This window comes from Mobula birostris, chromosome 15, assembly GCF_030028105.1.
Source record: "Mobula birostris isolate sMobBir1 chromosome 15, sMobBir1.hap1, whole genome shotgun sequence".
NCBI classification, from domain to species: domain Eukaryota; kingdom Metazoa; phylum Chordata; class Chondrichthyes; order Myliobatiformes; family Myliobatidae; genus Mobula; species Mobula birostris.
Window position 1 is genome coordinate 15,179,280 of NC_092384.1, and position 20,755 is coordinate 15,200,034.

The 20,755-nt window shown below is 39.0% G+C and overlaps 1 protein-coding gene across 2 annotated transcripts in view; it reads left to right on the plus strand.

The window, feature by feature from the left end:
- The window catches only part of LOC140210411 (matrix metalloproteinase-15-like), a 93,352-nt gene extending 86,207 nt beyond the window's left edge, over window positions 1-7,145 (plus strand). For both annotated transcript variants that reach the window (XM_072279348.1, XM_072279349.1), the window contains one exon: window positions 2,215-7,145. In XM_072279348.1, the coding sequence (XP_072135449.1) occupies window positions 2,215-2,636 (422 nt within the window). In that variant the 3' untranslated portion in view covers window positions 2,637-7,145. The remainder of the gene's footprint in view (window positions 1-2,214) is intronic.
- Window positions 7,146-20,755: the final 13,610 nt, after the last annotated feature.

The following is a 20,755-nucleotide window of genomic DNA, read 5'->3' on the forward strand; positions in this document are numbered from 1 at the left end:
CTGGCGAAAGTATACTTGGAAAGTAGGAGGCCTTCAAAGGTGAAATTTTGAGAGTGCAAAGCTTGTATGTACTTGTCAGAATAAAAGGTATAGATAAAAAGTGTAGAGAGCCTTGGTCTTCAAGAGATATTGAGGCCTTGATTAAGAAATTAAAAGGAGGTGCATAGCAGGTCTACGCAGGTAGTAACAAATGGGGTACTTCTGGAGTATAAGATGTGCAAGAGAACACTTAAGAAAGAAATCAGGAGGGCTAAAAGAAGGCATGAGATTGCCCTGGTAGACAAGGTGAAGGAGAATCCTAAAGGATTCTACAGACATGTTAAGAGTAAAAGGTTTGCAAGGGACAAAATTGGTCCTCTGGAATATCAGAAAGGTAATTTACATATGGAGCCAAAAGAAGTGGGGGCACTTTAATTAAATTTTTTGCATCTGTATTTACTCAGGAGTTGGACACATTGTCTATAGAAGTGAGGGAAAGCGGCATCAACTTCATGGACCCTGTACAGATTACAGAGGAGGAGGTGTTTTCCATCCTGAGGCAAATTAGATGGCTAAATCCCCAGGGCCTGACAAGGTGTTCCCCCAGACACTGCAGGATGCAAGTGCAGAAGCTGCCAGGCCCCTAGCAAAGATATTTAAATCATCCTTAGTAACAGGTGAAGTACCAGAGGATTGGAGGGTAATCAATGTTGTTCCACTGTCCAAGAAAGGCTCTAAGAATAAGCCAGGAAATTACAGGCCAGTGAGCCTGATATCAGTAGTGGGAAAGTTATTGGGAAGTATTCTGAGGGTCTGGTTATATAAATATTTGGATAGACATGGATTGATTAATGATAGTCAGCATGGCTTTGTGCATAGTAGGTCATATCTAACCAATCTTGGAGTTTTGGCGAGGAAGTTAGCAGGAAAGTTGTTGAAGGCAAGGCAGTGGATGCTGTCTACATGGACTTTAGCAAGGCATTTGACAAGGTCCCACATGGGAGGTTACTCAAGAAGATTCAACCTCTCAGCATTGACAATGAAATTGGATTAGACATTAACTTTGTGGGAGAATTCAGAGAGTGGTAGTAGATGGTTGCCTCTCTGACTGGATTCCTGTGACTAATGGAGTGCCACAGGGATCAGTGCTAGGTCCTTTGTTGTTTGTCATCTATATCAATGATCTGGATGATAATATGGCTAATTGGATCAGCAAATTTGTGGATGAGACCAAGACTGAGGCTGTGGCTTGCAGCGGAATCTGGACCAGCTGGAAAAATGGACTGGAAAGTGGCAGATGGAATTTAATGCAGACAAGTGCAAGGCGTTGGGTGCAGGAGCTGGGATGTTACTTTGAAGTTGTATAAGACCATAAGACATAGGAGCAGAATTAGCCTATTTGGCCCATTGAGTCTGCTCCACCATTCAGTCATGGCTGATACTGTTTTCCCCTCCTCAGACCCATTCCCTGGCCTTCTCCCTGTAACCTTTGATGCCCTGTCCATTCAAGAACCTATCAATCTCTGCCTTAAATACACCCAGCAATCTAGCCTGCACAGCTACCTGTGGTAACAAATTCCTCAAATTCACCACCCTCAGGTATAAGACATCGGTGTGGCCTAATTTGAAGTATTGTGTGCAGTTTTGGTCACCTACCTACAGGAAAGATGTAAATAAGGTTGAAAGAGTACAGAGAAAATTTACAAGGATGTTGCTGGGTCTGGAGGACCTAAGTTATAAGGAATGATTGAATAGGTTCGGACTTTATTCCTTGGAACATACAAGATTGAGAGGAGATTTGATAGAGGCATACAAAATTATGAGGGGTATAGACAGGGTAAATGCAAGTAGGCTTTTTCCACTGAGGTTGGGTGGGACTACGACCAGGGGTTATGGGTTAAGGATGAAAGGTAAAAAGTTTAAGGGGAACATGAGGGGAAATTTCTTCACTCAGAGGATCGTGAGAGTGTGGAGCAAGCTGCCAACACAAGTGGTGCATGTAAGCTCAATTTCAATGTTTAAGAGAAATCTGGATAGGTACATGGATGGGTAGGGGTATGGAAAGCTGTGGTCCGGGAGCAGGTCAACGTGAGTAGGCAGTTTGAATGGTTCAGCATGGGCTTTTCTATGATTCCATAATTCTATGCTGAAGGAATTTACTGTGTGGCATTTCTTTCAACCATTGTATTACACTTAAATGTTGCCACATCTAAACTGAGTCTTTTTGATTGGCAGCTTACACACATTTTTACAAAGGTACCAAATACTGGAAATTTAACAACCATCTGCTGAGAACAGAGCCTGGTTATCCAAAATCAATCCTCCGTGACTGGATGGGATGCCGGGTGGACGTTGAACCAGATTTTACTGAGAATGAGCCTAATTTGGATGCTGATGATGATAATAATGTTGATGATGATGAAGAAGAAGATCGAACAAAGGAAGATAAGGAGAAAGAGAGGGACGAAGAGGTGGACATTCATATTAATATCCCTGTGGATGACTATACCAGAGCTATGAATATAGTGATTGTCATAGTGCCACTTATTCTGCTGCTCTGCATTCTGGGATTGATCTATGCCATCCTCCAACTGCAGAAGAAGGGAACACCGAGACTCCTGCTGTACTATAAACGTTCCATGCAAGAATGGGTTTGACATTCATACTGGTGCTTTTGCTAGGTGGCTCACCAATGTGCACCACAGACATTGAGTACAGTTGACACTGCTTCTCAGTTGTATTTGTTTTGCTTTAAACGGCCCTGCTCAATGGTGTTAAATGAAGCATTGGCCGTAGGAACCATAAAGAACTTGGAGTATTTTGACATGGTCCCAATGAAATCGGGCTGAAAGAATTTGTGATGTGGTTTTAAGGTTTCATACCCCTTTGCCTCCCTCCCCTTAACTATGCTAAGTGGGATGGTACAAAGTGAAGTCTGAAATGAGGAATGACTCCTTTTAATGCTTCTGAAAGAGCTTTATTGGCTATAAATGATGAACTGCACCATACAGAACACTTGAAATTATTGATATTGTTTGAGCACATTATTCATCAAGGTTAATTCATGAATAATTTCTAACTACTACACTGACTTTAATATACTAAAAATTTCTGCTCCCAAGTTGAGGATTTTCTGAATATTGTCAAGGATTAGCATGTAATGAAGGTAGAGAAACCGGTGATAGTTACAAGTGATGAAAAAAATTGGAGCAGCCACAAAAGTGTTTCTTTATACCCTTAGAATTATTGCATTTAGACAAATTACTCCCAGAGAATTTTAATTAAATTACCATATCATTGGGAGAAAGTTACTATTCCACAGTATCACTGAGGGGTAATTACCATAAATTATCATAAATGTGAGAAGATTTTCATTGGCTGTCCTATAATTGAGTTTGATGATTCTGTGAGAAGTCCTTATCAGTATTCTGATTCTGTTGTGATTTCTCCTATTAAAAGAAAAAAAAATTACACTTTACTAGATTTTAGTAGAGGACCAAAGAAATCTGTTTGTTGACTTTTGATATCTTGCTCAAAGCTTTACATGTGTGCCTTTCCTATTCATTAGGTTATTGCTCCTGTAAACCATCACCATAGTTTAACAAGAGTCCTGACTTAACCCCTCAGAATCAAAGCTGAAATTCTTTAACTGTCACCCAATTTCACTCTTCAAGGAGGAGGCAGATCCCATTAGCTGCATACTTGTCTCTCTCACCTTCTGACTGATGGATCTCTTTAATTAAAGTAGAGAAAGGGTTTTTATTGGTAAGAGTGGAAAAAGCAATTGCCTTTAATTGGTAATTGTGGTAAAATCAATTGCCTTTGTGGATAGTTTGGTTCTCAGATGAATATTGTATGTATAAGTAGTAAAAATGTCCTTGTCAGTACTGTAACATCATAGACCTGTGTCCATACTGGATGCAGAAGTGTACCTGACTGGCGATAATTATTTACTGAAGTTTTTAATGGGGAGCTATCGAAAGTAAACTAATAATTTTAACCTTGAATGGGCATTGGACATATATAAAAATAGGATGTAGCAGGAATAGGGTTGTCACTTTCTGCTGTTAAGAACTTAATCCTGGCGGAACTTGCAATTGCAGTTTTAACATACTTCAAAGAGATTATCGAATCTGAATGAAATGCAGTAAATAGCAATTTTTACGTAGTTTTTTTATAAATTGTAGAAAATTCCTATAATGTGTAGCTTCATCATCACAATCCTCAATCCTCACAATCATATTATGCAGAGCCATAAGATTCAGGTTCCACCAACAACATTGAATTGTATATCTTCCCCTCCAAAGAAAATTGGGACTCTTTGCAACAGCTAAATGAACATCAATACTGTACCTGGAAGACCCAAAACTTATCACCTTTATTTTGAAAAATGTGATGAATTTTGGGTCTTCCAGGTATTCCTCAGCTACGCGCCATCATTAACCTTTCCAAGTAAATTTCAGGTTAAGTCAGGCTATATAACTATGCTGTGTATAGACCTACAGTATTTTGAGCTTCCAATTGAATAAGTTCTTCAACTTTATACCGTTGCTAAGATTTTCTTTGCATCAGCAACATCCCTACCTCTTTTGACCTCCCCTAAAATCCTAAGCATAATTTTATTACCTTAATTTTGATTTTATTACCTTGATTACCTTACATCAAGCCTATCTCCTTCTATCATCTACAGAGTATAACTCATTCAGAACAGGGCCTACATTCTTAGTCAAACAGAAATTCTGAATTCTCTGTACTGTACCACAGCCTTTTTAATCTCCATGTGGATTGCCAGCTCAAAGAGAACTGATTTCACAATTTTAACTCTTGGCTCATCCCACATTTCCCCTAATCATTATCTCATAGAATGCAGCCTACTTCGCCAACATTGAGTATAGCTCATTCTCTACTTTGTTAACATGTTGTTTTCCAATGAAACCTCTCATTGGCCATGTAAATACCCACAATAGTTGTTTATATTCATTCATAATTTTTGTTTCCAATATAAGTGCCTCTGGGACAACTTCCTGTTTATGAGTCATGTAAAGGAAAAGGAAATGTACAATAAACATTTTCAGAAATCCTTTGACAAAATAGGACACAACAAATTGGTACAAAACTAACAAAAATTCAATGCAAAACCTGGAAACTTAAGAATTTGGTTGATGTTGGTGTTGGGTAAAGACCAGATAAGATAAATATTAGAATCTATTGTCCTTCAACTACATTAGAACATCTTAGTTCAAATATTAAATGTTTTTTAATCTTTAAAAATATGATATTGGTTAATGCAATTATAATCATTAAAGCACCTAGGAAGCAATTGAAGAGGTTGATAAAATCTGTGATAAAAGCAAACTGCCAGAAATGGTTTGCAAGTAAGTCAGCACCTAAAGAGCAGAGAACATTTCGGATAGCTGATCTTTCATCAGACCTCTTAGGTAAAATGACAGTCAATATTGTGTGTAGATATTTATGAAACTTGCAGTTGGATGATATACTCTGAATGGTGTTGACATACCCAAGAGTGCAGTTGGAAAGAGAGATAAGCAACACACATAAAAGTTGCTGGTGAACGCAGCAGGCCAGGCAGCATCTCTAGGAAGAGGTACAGTCGACGTTTCAGGCCGAGACTCTTCGTGTGTTGCTTGAATTTCCAGCATCTGCAGAATTCCTGTTGGAAAGAGAGTTAAGATTGTTTGTAGACTCAGTACACAATGAGACCCATTATAAGAAAAAAATGGTGAGCTTTATAACCAATTAGTGGATTATGTTAGAAAGTAAAAGTAAAGTTAGAACTTTGTTGGTCAAAAAGGCATTGAGATTTCACAGGTGGTCCTCAGAAGAGCCATGCCTAATGCAAGAAAATACAGGTATAACAAAAACGTGGAGACAATGTAATGAATGATCTCCAATTCATTGATGAAGCTTGAATCTCTTACCTTGATAGAAAAAGACTGAAAGGTGAGCTATAAAATGGAAAAACAACATAAGAAAAGATAAATTTCAAATGTATCTTTGTTAAATACAAATAGAAGGAAGTTCTGTCTGGTAAAATATAATTTAGGTCCAATTTTCATTTCGGGTAATTATCTTTGGATCGAATACAGGGCAGGCAAAACCATTAGCAGACATTTGAAAGCTGAAAATAAGGCTTTTTTTCTCTGGGTGGATGAGCTAGATCAAGCAAATAGCCGTCCTCAACCATAAAGTTCTTGTAAAGTTAAAAGTTCTCAGATATCAATTCTGAAGCAGCCAGTCAAAAATTGAAACAACCTCTATGATAGAGTGATAAAAAGGAACTCTAGTTTCTTCTGGAAGAAGATCAGATATTCCCACGAAAGTTACGTCAGTTAAGATAAAAAAGCTGATTTTAAAGTTAACTAATAGCACATTCAGTTAATATTTTAGAATTACCTAGGGCTGTCCACTTATCAGGTAGTCTGATCCAAAGCAGTAAGTGTATATTCTGATTGGGATTCTGCACTGGTCACTAAGAGAGGACACTGATTCCATATCATACACTCCATGTGCCTTTATATTGAGCAGTTATCAAAACTTGGAGCTTTTCACAGTCTTTCTAGTAGGGCTCTTCATTCTAACCTAAATATTGCAGGGTATAGAAGCAGCCCAAGATGTCAAAGTTTGCATTAACTGATGGTCAGTTAATTTCTTTTGCCTCTCTGTAGCACATTGCTGTCATCAGTCCACAGTGATGTGGTGATTTATAGGTACCTTTTGAATTTGGTGCTAACTTGGACGAAGAGGGTGGCATTTAACAGTGACCTCGCCAGTTTATTATAGCATGATCTGGGCAAATTGTAGTTTTACATTTTTCAGCAGGAGATCATATATGCTGGATTTGTGTGGTGAATCTTTTCAAAATAAAATGAAATACGTAACTAAATTTGAGAGCAACGCTTTCTGAAACTGGTTGCCAAGTCCTCTTGTCCAAACCACCCACTGCAATACTGGTCACCAAATATTGCTAAGGTGCTTAAATCAAGTGTCATTCAACGTATCTAGAAATGATGCAATTTAGAAAAAAAATGTTAGAAGTATGTTTTTATTTTTAAAATAAATATGTTGTGTATTTAGATTTTCTGAAGTTCTTTTTTTAATTGGTTCATGCTGGGCGTGTGTTGCAATTAAATACCACATATGAAACACCTTGTGTCTGCAGTGACTGTGAGTGGCTTTTTTGATACATTTATCTGCACGTTCATAATATCAGGGTAAGAAATCAATGATTGCAAAATACATTGCAGGATTTACAGTATATCCCAATCATGGTCCACAGACTCAGCAAGAAGAACTATTTCTCCCCTGACTGAGAAATTAAAAACTTAAGCATATCAAAGAATTTGCATTTTCTCCCCAAGGCTGGAGTCTCTGCGCCTGCTTTCTCCCACATCCCAAAGGTTAATTGTCCACAGTAAATTAGCCCATAGTATAGTTAAATTGTACAAAGAAACAAAAAGGAGGTGATGAGCAAAGTGAAAGAGATGGGATTGCTCTGCTGGAAACTATCTTGGATTCAAGTGACTGAAAGGATCTTCCTGCACTGTAGTAAGTCTGTGGGCAGGCATGCTATGGACAAACAGTTACCATTTCACCATGATACTAAATATTTGGAATTCACAAAGCTTGCACTTCACTCACTCTTGCCTGCACTGATGGGGATTCTGTAGTTTAGGCTAAAATTAAAACAAAGAGTATATAGCTTAAAAGAAAGGAAAGTACCGCAGTGTTTTTTCATTATATTCCAACAGCACTCTGGTCTCCTTAAGTAGTAGATACTTGTTACAGAGTTAAACTGTACTTATATATGTAGCAGTAAGTTCCTAAGAAACGAAACAGCAAATAGTGATTTCCATGGAAATGTAAGTGTCCTGTTTCTGAGTATCTAATTGAGCTTTATGCAGATGTTTTCAATCATTTATAGTTTTACTCTGTGGTTTCCATAACTCTGCCACAAAGTTAAAATGAAAGGTCTTTGGCAGTTTGATGAACTTCAGGATCATATGTAACAATCTGGCGGAACATTACTTCTTAATCTCCACCCCACCACCACCTCTCCCTCAAACCTCATCCATTCCCACAAGATTATCTTGTTATATTTCTGTACGGCATAGAAGGAATTAATTTGATCCATCAAGTCTGTTCTGGCTCTCAGTGAAATCTCTTTCTCTATTATTCCCTGCACACTTCATTCTAACTTAACTCTCTCTTTAATCTGACTTCCCCCACCCACCTATTATAAGAACAGTTCTCAATTGTCAATTAGCTTATAATTTAGGATGTCTTGGCAACGTAGAGGAAGCTTCAGAAATGGAGGCAAAACCCACTCAGTTACAGGGAGGACATGACAGCACCAAAGACCAATATTGACACCTGGGTTGCTGGAGCTTTCAGGCAGCAGTGTTACCTGTTGAGCCACCATTGACAGAAATACGTCATTTACCTGAAACCACTTAGGTGCGAGTTGCTCAGGTGAATTGTTCCGAGAGAAGTTCAATGGCCGTGTCAGTGAGGTGGAAGAGAGTCATTGACAGCGAAAGTGGGGATGGAGTTGTGTGATTTAACCAGCTGAACCATAGTAAGTGCCAAACCTTGAAGGGCGTGTGAGAAGTAAGTGTTCTCTGTCTTGTTGTACAGCAAAAAAAATCAATGAATTAAAAAGATGGAAATAAGGAGAATTAAAAATATGAGAAAGGAGCTATGGCAGCAGTGTTATCATCTATTAAAAAGATAGCTTAATGTTTCAGATGAGCTAAAACATTCACCTGTTTCCACCCTTATTGTTCAATAAGTAACTGTGTACAGTATGTCCTGTAGACTCTACATTTCTTACTGATGTCATATATACACTATATAATTATAAATGTAATGTAGTGTGTTTGAATCAGAACAATATACAGCCTGATGACTTCACAAGACATGATGAGAACACAATGGGCCAGAACACAGGCTCTTTGCAGCAGAATGCCACTTACATGGAAAGGGACCGGAGCAGGAAAAGTACTAATTTCCTGTGTGTGTTACCTATCTTTAGCACTTGAATGGAGTTGGGAGGGAACACCCTGAATAGTACGTGCTTTTCTCATACATTACCCCAGGAAATGTCTGTTAATGTTTTTTATCTCTTGTTCGAGCAAGGAAATGAGATACCAGTTACATTTTTAATATTTAAATTGCTGAAAAAAAGAAAATTTCCTATAATATCTGACAAGACATTCAAAGCAATGAAGATATCTGGCCTCTGAAGGTAGGACACAATGAGCTATAGCTAAGCCTGGTGCATAACCCACAGATGTCGAGAGGCTGGCCATGAAGCCAATCTTATCCAGCTTTCCAGATAACTTCAAACCTCTGCAATTTGCTTACCACTGAAACAGAGCTATGACAGGCACCTACGCTTACCTCTGGACCATCAGGGCAGTTAAGACATCTACATCAGAACATTGTTCATTGCTTGCCTTCAATCCTATTATTACAAGCAAACTCGTCACCAAGCTCTGGAACCCTGGGAGTTAATGCCTCCCTCTACAAATGGATTCTTGACTTTCTGACTTTCTGACCATCAGTAAGGATAGGCAGCAGCACTTTTGCCACAATTATTCTAAACACAGATGCTCCACAAGACTGTGCCCTCAGTCCCCTACTCGACCCCCTGTACACTCATGACCGCATGGCCAGATTCTGCTCTTTCCATCTGAAAGTTTGTAGATGATTTTGGTGGGCCACATCTCAAATATTAATGAGATGGAGTACAGGAAGGAGATAGAGAGCTTAGTAACATGGTGTCATGACAGTAATCTTTCCCTCAATGTCAACAAGACAAATCAGCTGATTGTTGACTTCAGAAAGGGGGTCTGTGCACATGTTCCTGTCTAGATCAAAGGAGTTGAGGTTGAGAGCTTCAAAAGTTCCTTGCTATGAATATCTCCTTGTCCAACTACATTGATAACATGGTCAAGAAAGCTTACCGATGCCTCTCTTTCATCAGGAGGCTAAAGAACTTTAGCACAAGCGCATTGACTCTTATCTATATGCCATGAAAAGCAGGTAGTCTGAACGCTTTATGGCAATTGTTCTGCGTATGACTGTAAGAAGATGCAGAGGGTTGTGGACACAGCTCAGCACATCACCAAAACCAGCCTCCCCTCTTTGCACTCTATCTTTACTTCTCGTTGACTCAGTCAAGCAGCCAGCATAATGAAAGACTCCATCCACCCTAGACATTCTTCTTCCCCTCTCTCATCAGGCAGAAGATAGAAACGCCTAAAAACAAACACACCAGGCTCAAGGACAGATTCTATGCAGCCGTTATCAGACCCTTGAACAGAGCTCTTGTATAAAGAGGCAGACTCTTGGCCTCACAATCTACCTCATTATGATCTTGCACTATACCATTCACCTGCACTGCACTTTTTGGTAGCTTTTACACTATGTTCTGCATTGCTATTGTTTTACCTTATTCCAGCTCACTGCTCTGTGCAATGGTCTAATCTGCAGGAACAGTATGCAAGGCAGTCGATACACGTGACGATAATAAACTATTACCAATACCATTACTAACATAGTTTCAGACATTTGCCAACCTATATCAGCTTACATTCGTCTTTGTTTCCATTCTCCAAATTTTCTCATCGGGGCATCAGCTTACATTTGTTTCATACTGTTCATGTTTACATCATGCTTTTTTCATAATTTTTTTTCTGGTCAGGTTTATTGGTGCATTCCAATGGGAGTGCTGTTCGAAAGTCTATTGGTGTTTTTTTTTCTGCCACAAGCAGGACTTCCCGGTGGCCAAACATTTTAATTCCCATTCTCATTCCAACATGTTAGTCCATGGCCTCTTCTTGTGCCAAGATGAGGCAACCCTCTGGGTGGAGGAGCAACAACTTATATTCCAACTGGATAGCCTCCAACCTGATGGCACGAACATCGATTTCTCTTTCCGGTAAACAAATTCACCCACCCCCACCTTCCTCTATCCCCCACTCTGACCTTTTACCTCTTCCTTCCCTTTCTGCCTATCACCTTCCAGCTAGCCTCCTACCCCTTCCTCTTCCTTTTTATTCTGGCATCTTCCCCCTTCTTTCTCAGTCCTGAAGAAAGGTCTCAGCCTGAAACGTCGACTATTTATTGATATTTCTGTAGATGCTGTCTGGCCTGCTGATTCCTCCACCTTTTTATTTTTTCCTCATTGTTCATTGATTAATATACGGTTAGCAGCTTTGTTTCTTGGGTTGTCTCATACTGGTGTTATTTATGTAATATTGATATTTAGCACAGAACTTGAACCTCAAATACTGGTGGTGTGGAAGAGTCAACCAATTATTCCTACATCCCACTCTTTCCTACAGTCCTCGTATTGATTTTTTGAGTACTGGATTCCAGATCATAAAATCTTTATATGTGAAAAAAAACCTCACCTCCTGTTTACTTTTCTATCAATTATTTAAGCCTGCCATCTGGTGACTGTCCTTCCTGCCTGTAAGAATAGTTTCCTCCTTTTCATGTTGTCAAAAGCCATGTTGATGAAATTGTCATGTTGACAATTTCAAGCAGTTCCAGTTAACATCCAATTGCCTTTACTGCAGTTAGGAGAACAAATTCTAGTCTCCCAAAATTAGCTGAAATCTCTCAACACTGTCACTATGTGAGCACACTTGTGTACTATGCTTTGTTACGCAGAATTAGACACTGTAGGGTAATGAGAAACTTACAGGTTTATTAAATTTCAATGTAACTTACTTGATTTTGTGCCCTTTTGTCCATTTGTATAATTTAATTATGGGTTCTTAATCCGATTGCATGGAGTTCTGGGAATATTGTAAATACTAAGAAATGTGGAGAAGTGTGCAGCTTCTCCAACTACACTGCCTTGATGCAGGAACATCATACAGGATTCACACACTTCCGTACTGTGTTCCTAAATCCTGAAATTAATAATCCACATAGCCCCATTATTCACATACCTCACCTCCTTTGGGCTTTCTGAGTGTCTGATCACACTGGTGCTATTTATGTAATTCTTGGTGTTTTGTTTATTTCTTGATTTGAAGAAGAATCACTCCTGACTTAGTTCATCAGATTGGAAAAACAACAGATTTTAAATTCTGTAAGTCTGAGAAAAGTAAAGCATTCAGGAAGTAGTCATCGGGTCAGGTGGTATTTGTAAGAGAAGAGCGGCATTTTTGAGGAAAAGGTACTTGAGTATTTCTACAGAATGCTTTGTGGCAGTACGTAACCATGAGTTCATGTTTCACTCCAAGCTGTTTCAAGTGACCATGAGAAATTAGAAGTTATCACTCTCTTTCTCAGAATAATCAATATATGGTCTCTAGAAAGGTCTTTAGCCATTTCCAATTCTGTGAAGTTTGGCTCTGTAATCTTTATGGTTTTCTTGTTCATTGGCTTTTGAAGAACTTTATCTAATCTGGGGCAATGAATAAAACTTCCAGCAATTGCCTTGATTTGTTTGTGTGTAATTTTTCATTGATTCTATTGTATTTCCTTGTTCTACTGTGGATACCAGCAAGAAAATGAATCTCAGGGTAGTATATGGTGACATATACGCACATTGATAATAAATCTACTTTGAACTTTGATGCTCACTATACCATACTTCTTCAAATGAAGCTCTTATGACAGTTCTGTGTGTTGCAACGAATGAGGCAAACCCAAATGCAGGACACAGGCACAGAGATTGAGTTAGGATGCAGATGTGGGCATGAGTGTTGAACGGAAAACAGGAGGGAGTGCAGGAAAGCAGGAAGCAGGCAGAACTTATCTTGACAGAGAGTGTAGAAAGGAAAGCAGCAGACAAAACTTTTCTTAGCACGGAGAGACGGAGTTACACAGGTAAACCTTGGTGCTGAAGTAAAACTTAGAATACTTATCTTGACACGGAGAGACTAAATTTCACAGGTAAATCTTGGTACTGAAACAAAACTTAAGCAGCTGGGAAACGTTAATTACCACACTGGCAAAACCAACAATCTGGCAACTAGTGGTTGCAAAGCCAGGGTTCTTATGCTACAGGTCTTGATGAAAACTAGTTGTGCCGCCATCAAAGGGAATTAGGAGAAAATGGGGAACTAGCAGTTGGGACCGTGACACTGTGTCACCATTCCATGCAATCTTATTCTGTTAACATGTCAATTGTAATATGGTCTCATCTTCATTGGGACATATTTCCGGTTCAGTGTCCATCTTTTTTGAAAAGTCCATCATATGCTCATTTGAGGGTGCCACCTTTTGAGGTGTTCTTAGCTATCTCTTTGGCCTTCATCTACAGTATTTTTAATGGAAAGACCAAAGATTCTCACCATCTGTCTGACAACATTGACAATGAATCTGTGATTACAATTTGATAAGAATGTTTCACTGGCAGTTAAAAAGGTTTACCGGTTAGCATTGACAGATATGTGGTGGATAGTTCCCATTGCATCAGCAGCAGGATCCCACTAACCTGCTTGTATTATACTTGGGAGCTCCAGCCTTCACTGACTGTAAACTGTCAGTCCAAGTTCTACCATGCATTAGATCAAGTTGTTTAGAATACCTCGAACACCAGGAAATCTTCACATGCTGGAACTTCAAGCAACACACACAAAAAATGCTGGTGAACGCAGCAGGCCAGGCAGCATCTATAGGAAGAGGTACAGTCGACGTTTCGGGCCGAGACTCTTCATCAGGACTAACTGAAGGAAGAGTTAGTAAGAGATTTGAAAGTGGGAGTGGGGGGGGAGAGGGAGATCCAAAATAATAGGACCATTTGAGTGGACAGAAATGAGTGGACAGAGCATAGGTGTTCAGCGAAACGGTCTCCCAGCCTGCGTTGGGTCTGTCTAATATATAGAAGGCCGCATCGGGAGCAAACTTGATGTTGTTTCTATAGATGTGCAACTTTCTACACAAGATCGATGTGAGTTTCTGTGCGTTTATTAAATTTTATTGAATTTACATTAAACCAAAAACAAACTTGCTACATAGTGTGTGGTCTAAGAATTACCAAAGCTGCAGGGAACGAGCAGATCACTTTAAATGATAAATTTGCCACTGATTGTCTCGCCTGAGTTCGGTTTCCTGCTTCCACTTTTGCAGTTCTCCTCTTCTTCTGAGTATTTTTGATTAAAGAGATCCTGTAAATTTGTACTGCTTCACTAACCAAACTACCATTTGCTTTTTGTGGTGCTGGAATATTTACTGAAGCACAGTTGCCATTTCAATTAAAACAATGGTTTTCTTGGGCTCCAGGGTAACATTGTTTTTGAGCTGGGACATCCTCTTCGTCACCATGACTTTTCATTATGTAAATTGCTCTGAAGACAATTTCCACTCATTCTATTTATGAGTTGAAATGCCAATGTTACCAAGATTAATGCTCTAGATAACTCTGGAGAAAGGAACTTCTCCCTAATGAATAACTCTCTAATGAATAATTTATAACCATTATTGTTATTATTAACAAAGATCAAAGTAATAGTAACAAATTCATAGAATAATAGAATCATAGGAAAGTTACAAGACAGTGTTCAACTTAATTCGACGTTCTAGCACTTGATCTTGGAGGTCTTGAACCCCGTAGCCCTCAGCTGTTTAAATGCTTTTACAAGTACTTTTATACAAAAATCATGAGTTTCAGTCTCCAGCTCCCCTCTGACTCTTTCACCAAACACTTTAAACTTTTATCACCTGTTTTTGACACTCGGTTAAGCAAGATTCCTAGTTCTTCTATCCAACCACTTCTTAATTGTATTTATTTCATGGTTTTCATTTGTTGAGATACAGTGCAGAGTAGGCCAGTCTGGCCCTTCGAACCACGCCACCCAGCAGTCCCCCAATTCCATGCTAGCCTAATCACGGGACAATTTATAATAGCCAATTAACTTCATGCACCCCGTATAAGAATCCTCAACTTGGTCTGTTCCAAACAACTCCAAACCTGTCAAATGTACTTCATAGCCATCATGGTAACGCCGCTTAGTAGGATTCTCATAAAGTTCTACTACACTCTCTGTGGGGATATAAGGCTTCAAGATGTGGCCTAACACCCATTTCTGCTCTTCCAGCAAAACCTCCGAGTCCTATTTTTGGCGTCTTGGTTAACAAAGGTATATACTGTATGCTTTACACCTTGTTGCCTACCTTATCCACAGACTCCAACATCCCTCTGCTACTCCACAACACTCAGCCTCTCCTTGTTCTTTTGGTATACTCTTGTCTGGCCGCACCTCTGTAAATATATTGCCTCAAACTTGTCTGGATCAAAGTCTATTCACCTTGTTTTCTGTGCAGTTAACCAGATCATCGATATCTTCTTATGGCATTGAGTTTTCCTGTCCACCAACAGCTACACGGCCAGTTGTGGCATCATCTACAAGCCTAGTAATTATGGTCCCTTTATTGATTGATATCCGAGGGAGCTAATTTATGTGAATATCCTACCTGAGTTGAAAAAAGGGAGCCGGTAAATGCAGCTCTGGATTCAGGTTCTTCTTCCTTATTTGTTTCCTTGTTCAAAGCAACACAACAGGGCTGAAGAATGGGAATGGGCCCAGATCCAATTTCATGTCCTTGCTTAATGTAAAGTATGCATTCAGTCTCTGTGATATTCAGAGGTAGGTAATAAACTTGTAATACATACTGAGGTGATTTTTTACCTTTACTAATAGCAAGTAATGGATTAGCTGTCCATTTACACCCTAGAAGTGCTAACTGAGGTTTTGTATAGAATCTCAACATTTTGCCTGATTCAATATAATCAGTTTTAAACTTAATGATTAACAGCAAAAAATTTAGAACAAAACCTAACTAGATTGGAAATCAAAGTAATTTAAATGGCAGATTTAATGGATTTACCTCATCAGCAGAAACTCAAGTATTAAAATTATTCATGAAAAAACTTAATTTTACATCTTTCTTTTACAAAAACACAGAATGTTTTACATCTGCCTCACAGTATGCAGGCCTGGTTATGGTTTTCAGGATAGAATTATCCGCTCTCTTCAGCAAGAAATTGTAATTACATCCTCTTTCATGCTGCAGAGGAAACTTCATTGGAACGGAACAATGGATTTTTTTTCATTTTGGGCATAAGGATGTCTGATGTGAGATATTCAAAGGTCTTACTGGTGAATATGATGACTAACTGACACTGCTGAAGCAGAACAAAAGAAATTTTATCCTGTATCCGATCATGACAAAAGAAAACATTGTTCAGTTCTTTAGCTTATATTGCTGAATGAGTAGAACCCCAGTGAATGTTCCTTGGTGGGGGTTGGGCAAATGGCTCAGGAGCAGGCAATATATTCTTTACCCTTGATGTACCTATAAAATCCTTTGCAATGTAATTTTCTTTAACATTACCTGTCAGAACCATCTTGTACCCTACCTTTGCCCTCCTGATTTCTCTCTTAAGATCTTTTTATAGTATCAAGGGGTATGCTTGATCCCAACTTCCTAAACCTTCTTCCATTTTCTTGACCAAAGCTTTAGTATATCTCGTCACACCAGGTTCCATTTCTGAGATATCATGCAGTCTGCATAGCAAGATGTGGAAATGCAAAATATCTCAAAAACATGCCTCAACTTCTGGCTTTGTGCGCAACCCCAGTTTTCTTTAGGACCGAATCTCTTCCCTAAACTTTTAGAAAGATGGTCTCCCTTTCCCTCTTTTCTGTTATTGTTTGGCCAAGCGTCATATCTCCTCATGTACATTGCTATCAAATTGAGTCCGATAATCCTCCTTTGAACCATCTTTGGTCACCTTACAACGTTCAAAATGTCATTATTGTTGAAATAACTTCGATGGAAATCCATTTTGAGAAGCAAATCGCTTACTAACTGGCTGATGCCTCTCACATTGGGCAGTTTATAGTTTGTAGTAAGATCTTACAGAATCAGAATCAGGCTTATTATCACCAGCATGTGACATGAAATTTGTTAACTTAGCAGCAGTAGTTTAATGCAATACATAATCTAGCAGAGAGAGAAAAAAAAATAATAAATAAACAAGTAAATCAATTACATATATTGAATAGATTTAAAAGAAATAGCAAATACAAAAATACTGTATATTATAAAGTTAGTGTCCAAAGCTTCAATGTCCATTTAGGAATCAGATGGCAGAGGGGAAGAATCTGTTCCTGAATCGCTGAGTGTGTGCCTTCAGGCTTCTGTATCTTCTACCTGATGGTAACAGTGAGAAAAGGGCATGCCCTGGGTGCTGGAGGTCCTTAATAAGGATGCTGCCTTTCTGAGGCACCACTCCCTGAAGATGTCCTGGGTACCTTGTAGGCTAGTGCCCAAGATGGAGATGACTAGTTCAAAATCAAAGGCGAGTTTACTGTCATTTACACACATACCTGTACACACAGGTGCAACAAGAAAGTTACCAGCAACAGCATCATCAAAAAGCAATATTCACATGAAAGACATAAATTATGCAAACACTTTACAGTAAAAAGTAATTAGAACAAATAAAAAAACGAAACCTAATTTAGTGCTATGGTGTCAAAGTGATCATGGTGTTGCTAAACTGTTGAGATTAGGGTTTTGCCGGTTGATTCCGGAAACTGAAGTAGCTGTTCCTGAAACTAGTGGTGTAGGATTTCAGATTTCTGTCCCTCTGCGTAATGGTAATTGCAAAAAGATTACGTGGCCCAAGTGGTGGAAACCTTTGATATTGCCTTTTTGAGGCAGTGCTTCCTGTTGATGGTGAGGAGGGATGTGCCGGTGGTGTTCAATGCAGCTGTATTCAGCAACCAATGAGTCATTCTCATCAGACAGTAGCTATGCTAGCTGTGGTGCCATTCTTCTTCCCCTCAAACCATTCCTGCTGTTTCATTTCAATTCAAAGTTTTCCCAAATTCCTGACAGTTTGTTGATTTAAGTTTCGTGGTGCATCCTCCAGGTGGCTTATTCCAAATCTTGAGGCAGTGTTCCAAACCCTGTGGTCAAGGTAGTGAGATTCTAAAATTTCTTCAAGGATGCATCAGTGCAGCCTTCTTGCTATCTGTATCAGAGGATGGTGTGGAATTCTACCCTGTCAGGAAGCTCCAAAATACCTCTGGAATGCACGTGAATCAAAGTTTGGACCATTCTGAAGTGGTTTTAGAGAAGGTATGAAACTTAGCAAAGCAATAATGGACAAAATTCCTGAGAAAAAAAAATCAATAAGGAGGGATAATTAATTTCTAAGCTCTAGCAACATATTCAGAATCTTACCAAAGCCAGATCCTGCCTCTCGTGTCTGTCACTCCAAGATCACAATATTGCCAATTTTGGATTAAGAGGTTATAAAATGTGAGTTACATGTTTGCTGTTGTTAATAATTTGAAGACCATAAAAATATATTTCTATTGGCCACTGTTTATCTTAGAACATACTGACTCAAGACTTGACAAAACTCTATTAGGAGCTTAGAAGGATTTAAGGAGATCATAACAAGACCATAAGGGGAGGTTGGAAAAACTCGGATTGATTTCTCTGGAGCATCAGAGACTGAAGAATAACCTAATAGAAGTATCTAAAATTATGAGAGGCATAGATAAAATAGATAGAGTGTCTTTCCTGAAAGAAATGACAAATACTAGAGAGGGGAAGTTTAAATGAGTTTGATGAGTTACATATTTCACACTGAGTAGTGGCTTCCAGAGAGGTGGTAGAAGCAGGCAATATAGCAATGTTTGAGAGGCAGGTAGACAGGTGCATGAACTGGCAGGAAATTGTCTGTGGAAGTGGTAGGACCAGGTTCGATTTCAATATACAAGAGAAATTCATGGATGGAGAGGTATGGGCGGGGGGGGGGGGGGGGGGCTAGACAGAAAAACAGGTCAATATGGACTAGATGGGCTGAAGGATCTGTTTCTGTGCTGTAGTGCTCTATATATATCACTGGCAGGCAGATATGCAATTTAAATTGGCTTTGTGCTTGGTACAGACATTGTGGATTGTACGATCTGTTCCTATCTGGCTCTTACTGTTCTACAAGTTTGCCCTCCCAATCATCCTACGGCTGTTTCTAGATCGGCAGGCGATGTTCTTTCTTCATCTGATATAAAATAGATCTGTTGGTGGATGGGTGTAATTGGCTGGCAGGGGCTCATTGGACCTAAGGGGCCCATCACCAATAAATAAATAAACAAATAAACAAACAAAGGCACTTTAATTCCAATACAACAAAGTTAGTCAACTCCACTGGTCCGTTAAAGGCATCATGGAATCCCTTGATCTGAGAATGCAAATTGTGTCTGTCTCTTAATGTTCTATCTCATCACATCTAACTTACCTCTTTTTATCTGATACTCAGAAATGGCACTTCTGAGAAACAAGTGCATGATCTTGCTTTTAATTACTTAATATAATAAGTAATAGGCATGCAATTATTTTTAAAGGTTTAGACAAGGTTTAGACAATCTCAGACAAGTCGGATTAATGAGAAGTTGAAACCATAAAGAAGTAGTAAAGTAGGACTTCTAGTCATGCAAAGCGGCAGCTCTTGCAAATACTGCTGCATGAAATTAGCATTACTGCTGAAGCACAACTAAATCTGACTGGCAAAAGTCCAAATCAGTGTGTCTGATTCAGAATGCCTGACCAGCCCAGAAGAATTTAATAACCCATCCAGTACAATGTAGAGACACCTTGCATGATTTAGCTGCCAAATGTTAAAGCAGTCAAAAATGGTCTGCAGTCTAGTCCAAGTACAGAAGCTTCTTAAGAGTTAGCACTGAGTTTGAAAGATCATGACACAATTAATTAGATTTGTTACATTCTGAGAGCAGAGGAAATCTCAGAGCTGAAACAGTTAAGGGTGTTTGAAAGGTGGCTGCTGTCCAAGTCAAGATCTCTTTGTTAATACAGTTTGTGAATCCACAGTATGAATTGCATCATGGGATGTTTATTATCACAAGTGCTTATGGAGCAAGCAGCAGATTGGGATGTGATGATCTGCCAAGAGCTGACCTGCTTTAAATGGCTAACAGCATCCTCTAGGCACAAGGACACTATTGCATTGTTCTGAAGGAACCACTGTTTGGAATTTTAAATAAGGATCTTTGTGGTTTGCTACACTGGAAGTCTTTGTGCTTACAGACATTATTCCAGATGCCCTTAGCAATCATTAACCATTCAAGGTCATAACTGAATGGTAATGCTGAAAACCCTTACCACCTCACAGCATCTGTCAAGAAAAGGCTATTAGTACAAGTATTGCAAGTATTTGTTACTGAAATTTAAGGCAGTGTCCGTGATCTGCATTGAACTTTGCTAGATTGCAGTACAGAGAATGCCCTCGTTACAAGTGCAATTGAAGAGTAACAGTTCAACAATGCAGCATTGGAGTTTTGTGCAAAATTAGATCGATTTTCAGATTTCAGGGATGATAGATGCCATGCTGAAACACAACTAAGGTTCATTCACATTGAACTAGGTTTTCTTGGATTTCACCAGCAACTCCGCTATAAAGTGCCACTGTTTACACAGATCCCTGCCAGCAGATCTGTCACTTTGCTCCACTGTTCAGGTCATGTGATGGAGAATAAACTTGCTAGGTCAGGTCAGACCTTCCGCAGGATTCATAATCGAATTCCATTTGCCTGTATTGAAGAAAGGACTGAATAGGCTGTTACATTTTTAAAAATGTTTGTGTTAGCAACAATCTTTTACAATACTTGTACTTGTTTAAGTATTTGAAATTATTTTAAAAATTTCTAGGTCTTTTAAAACTGACATATTTCATCTTCAATATTTTTGAAATGCT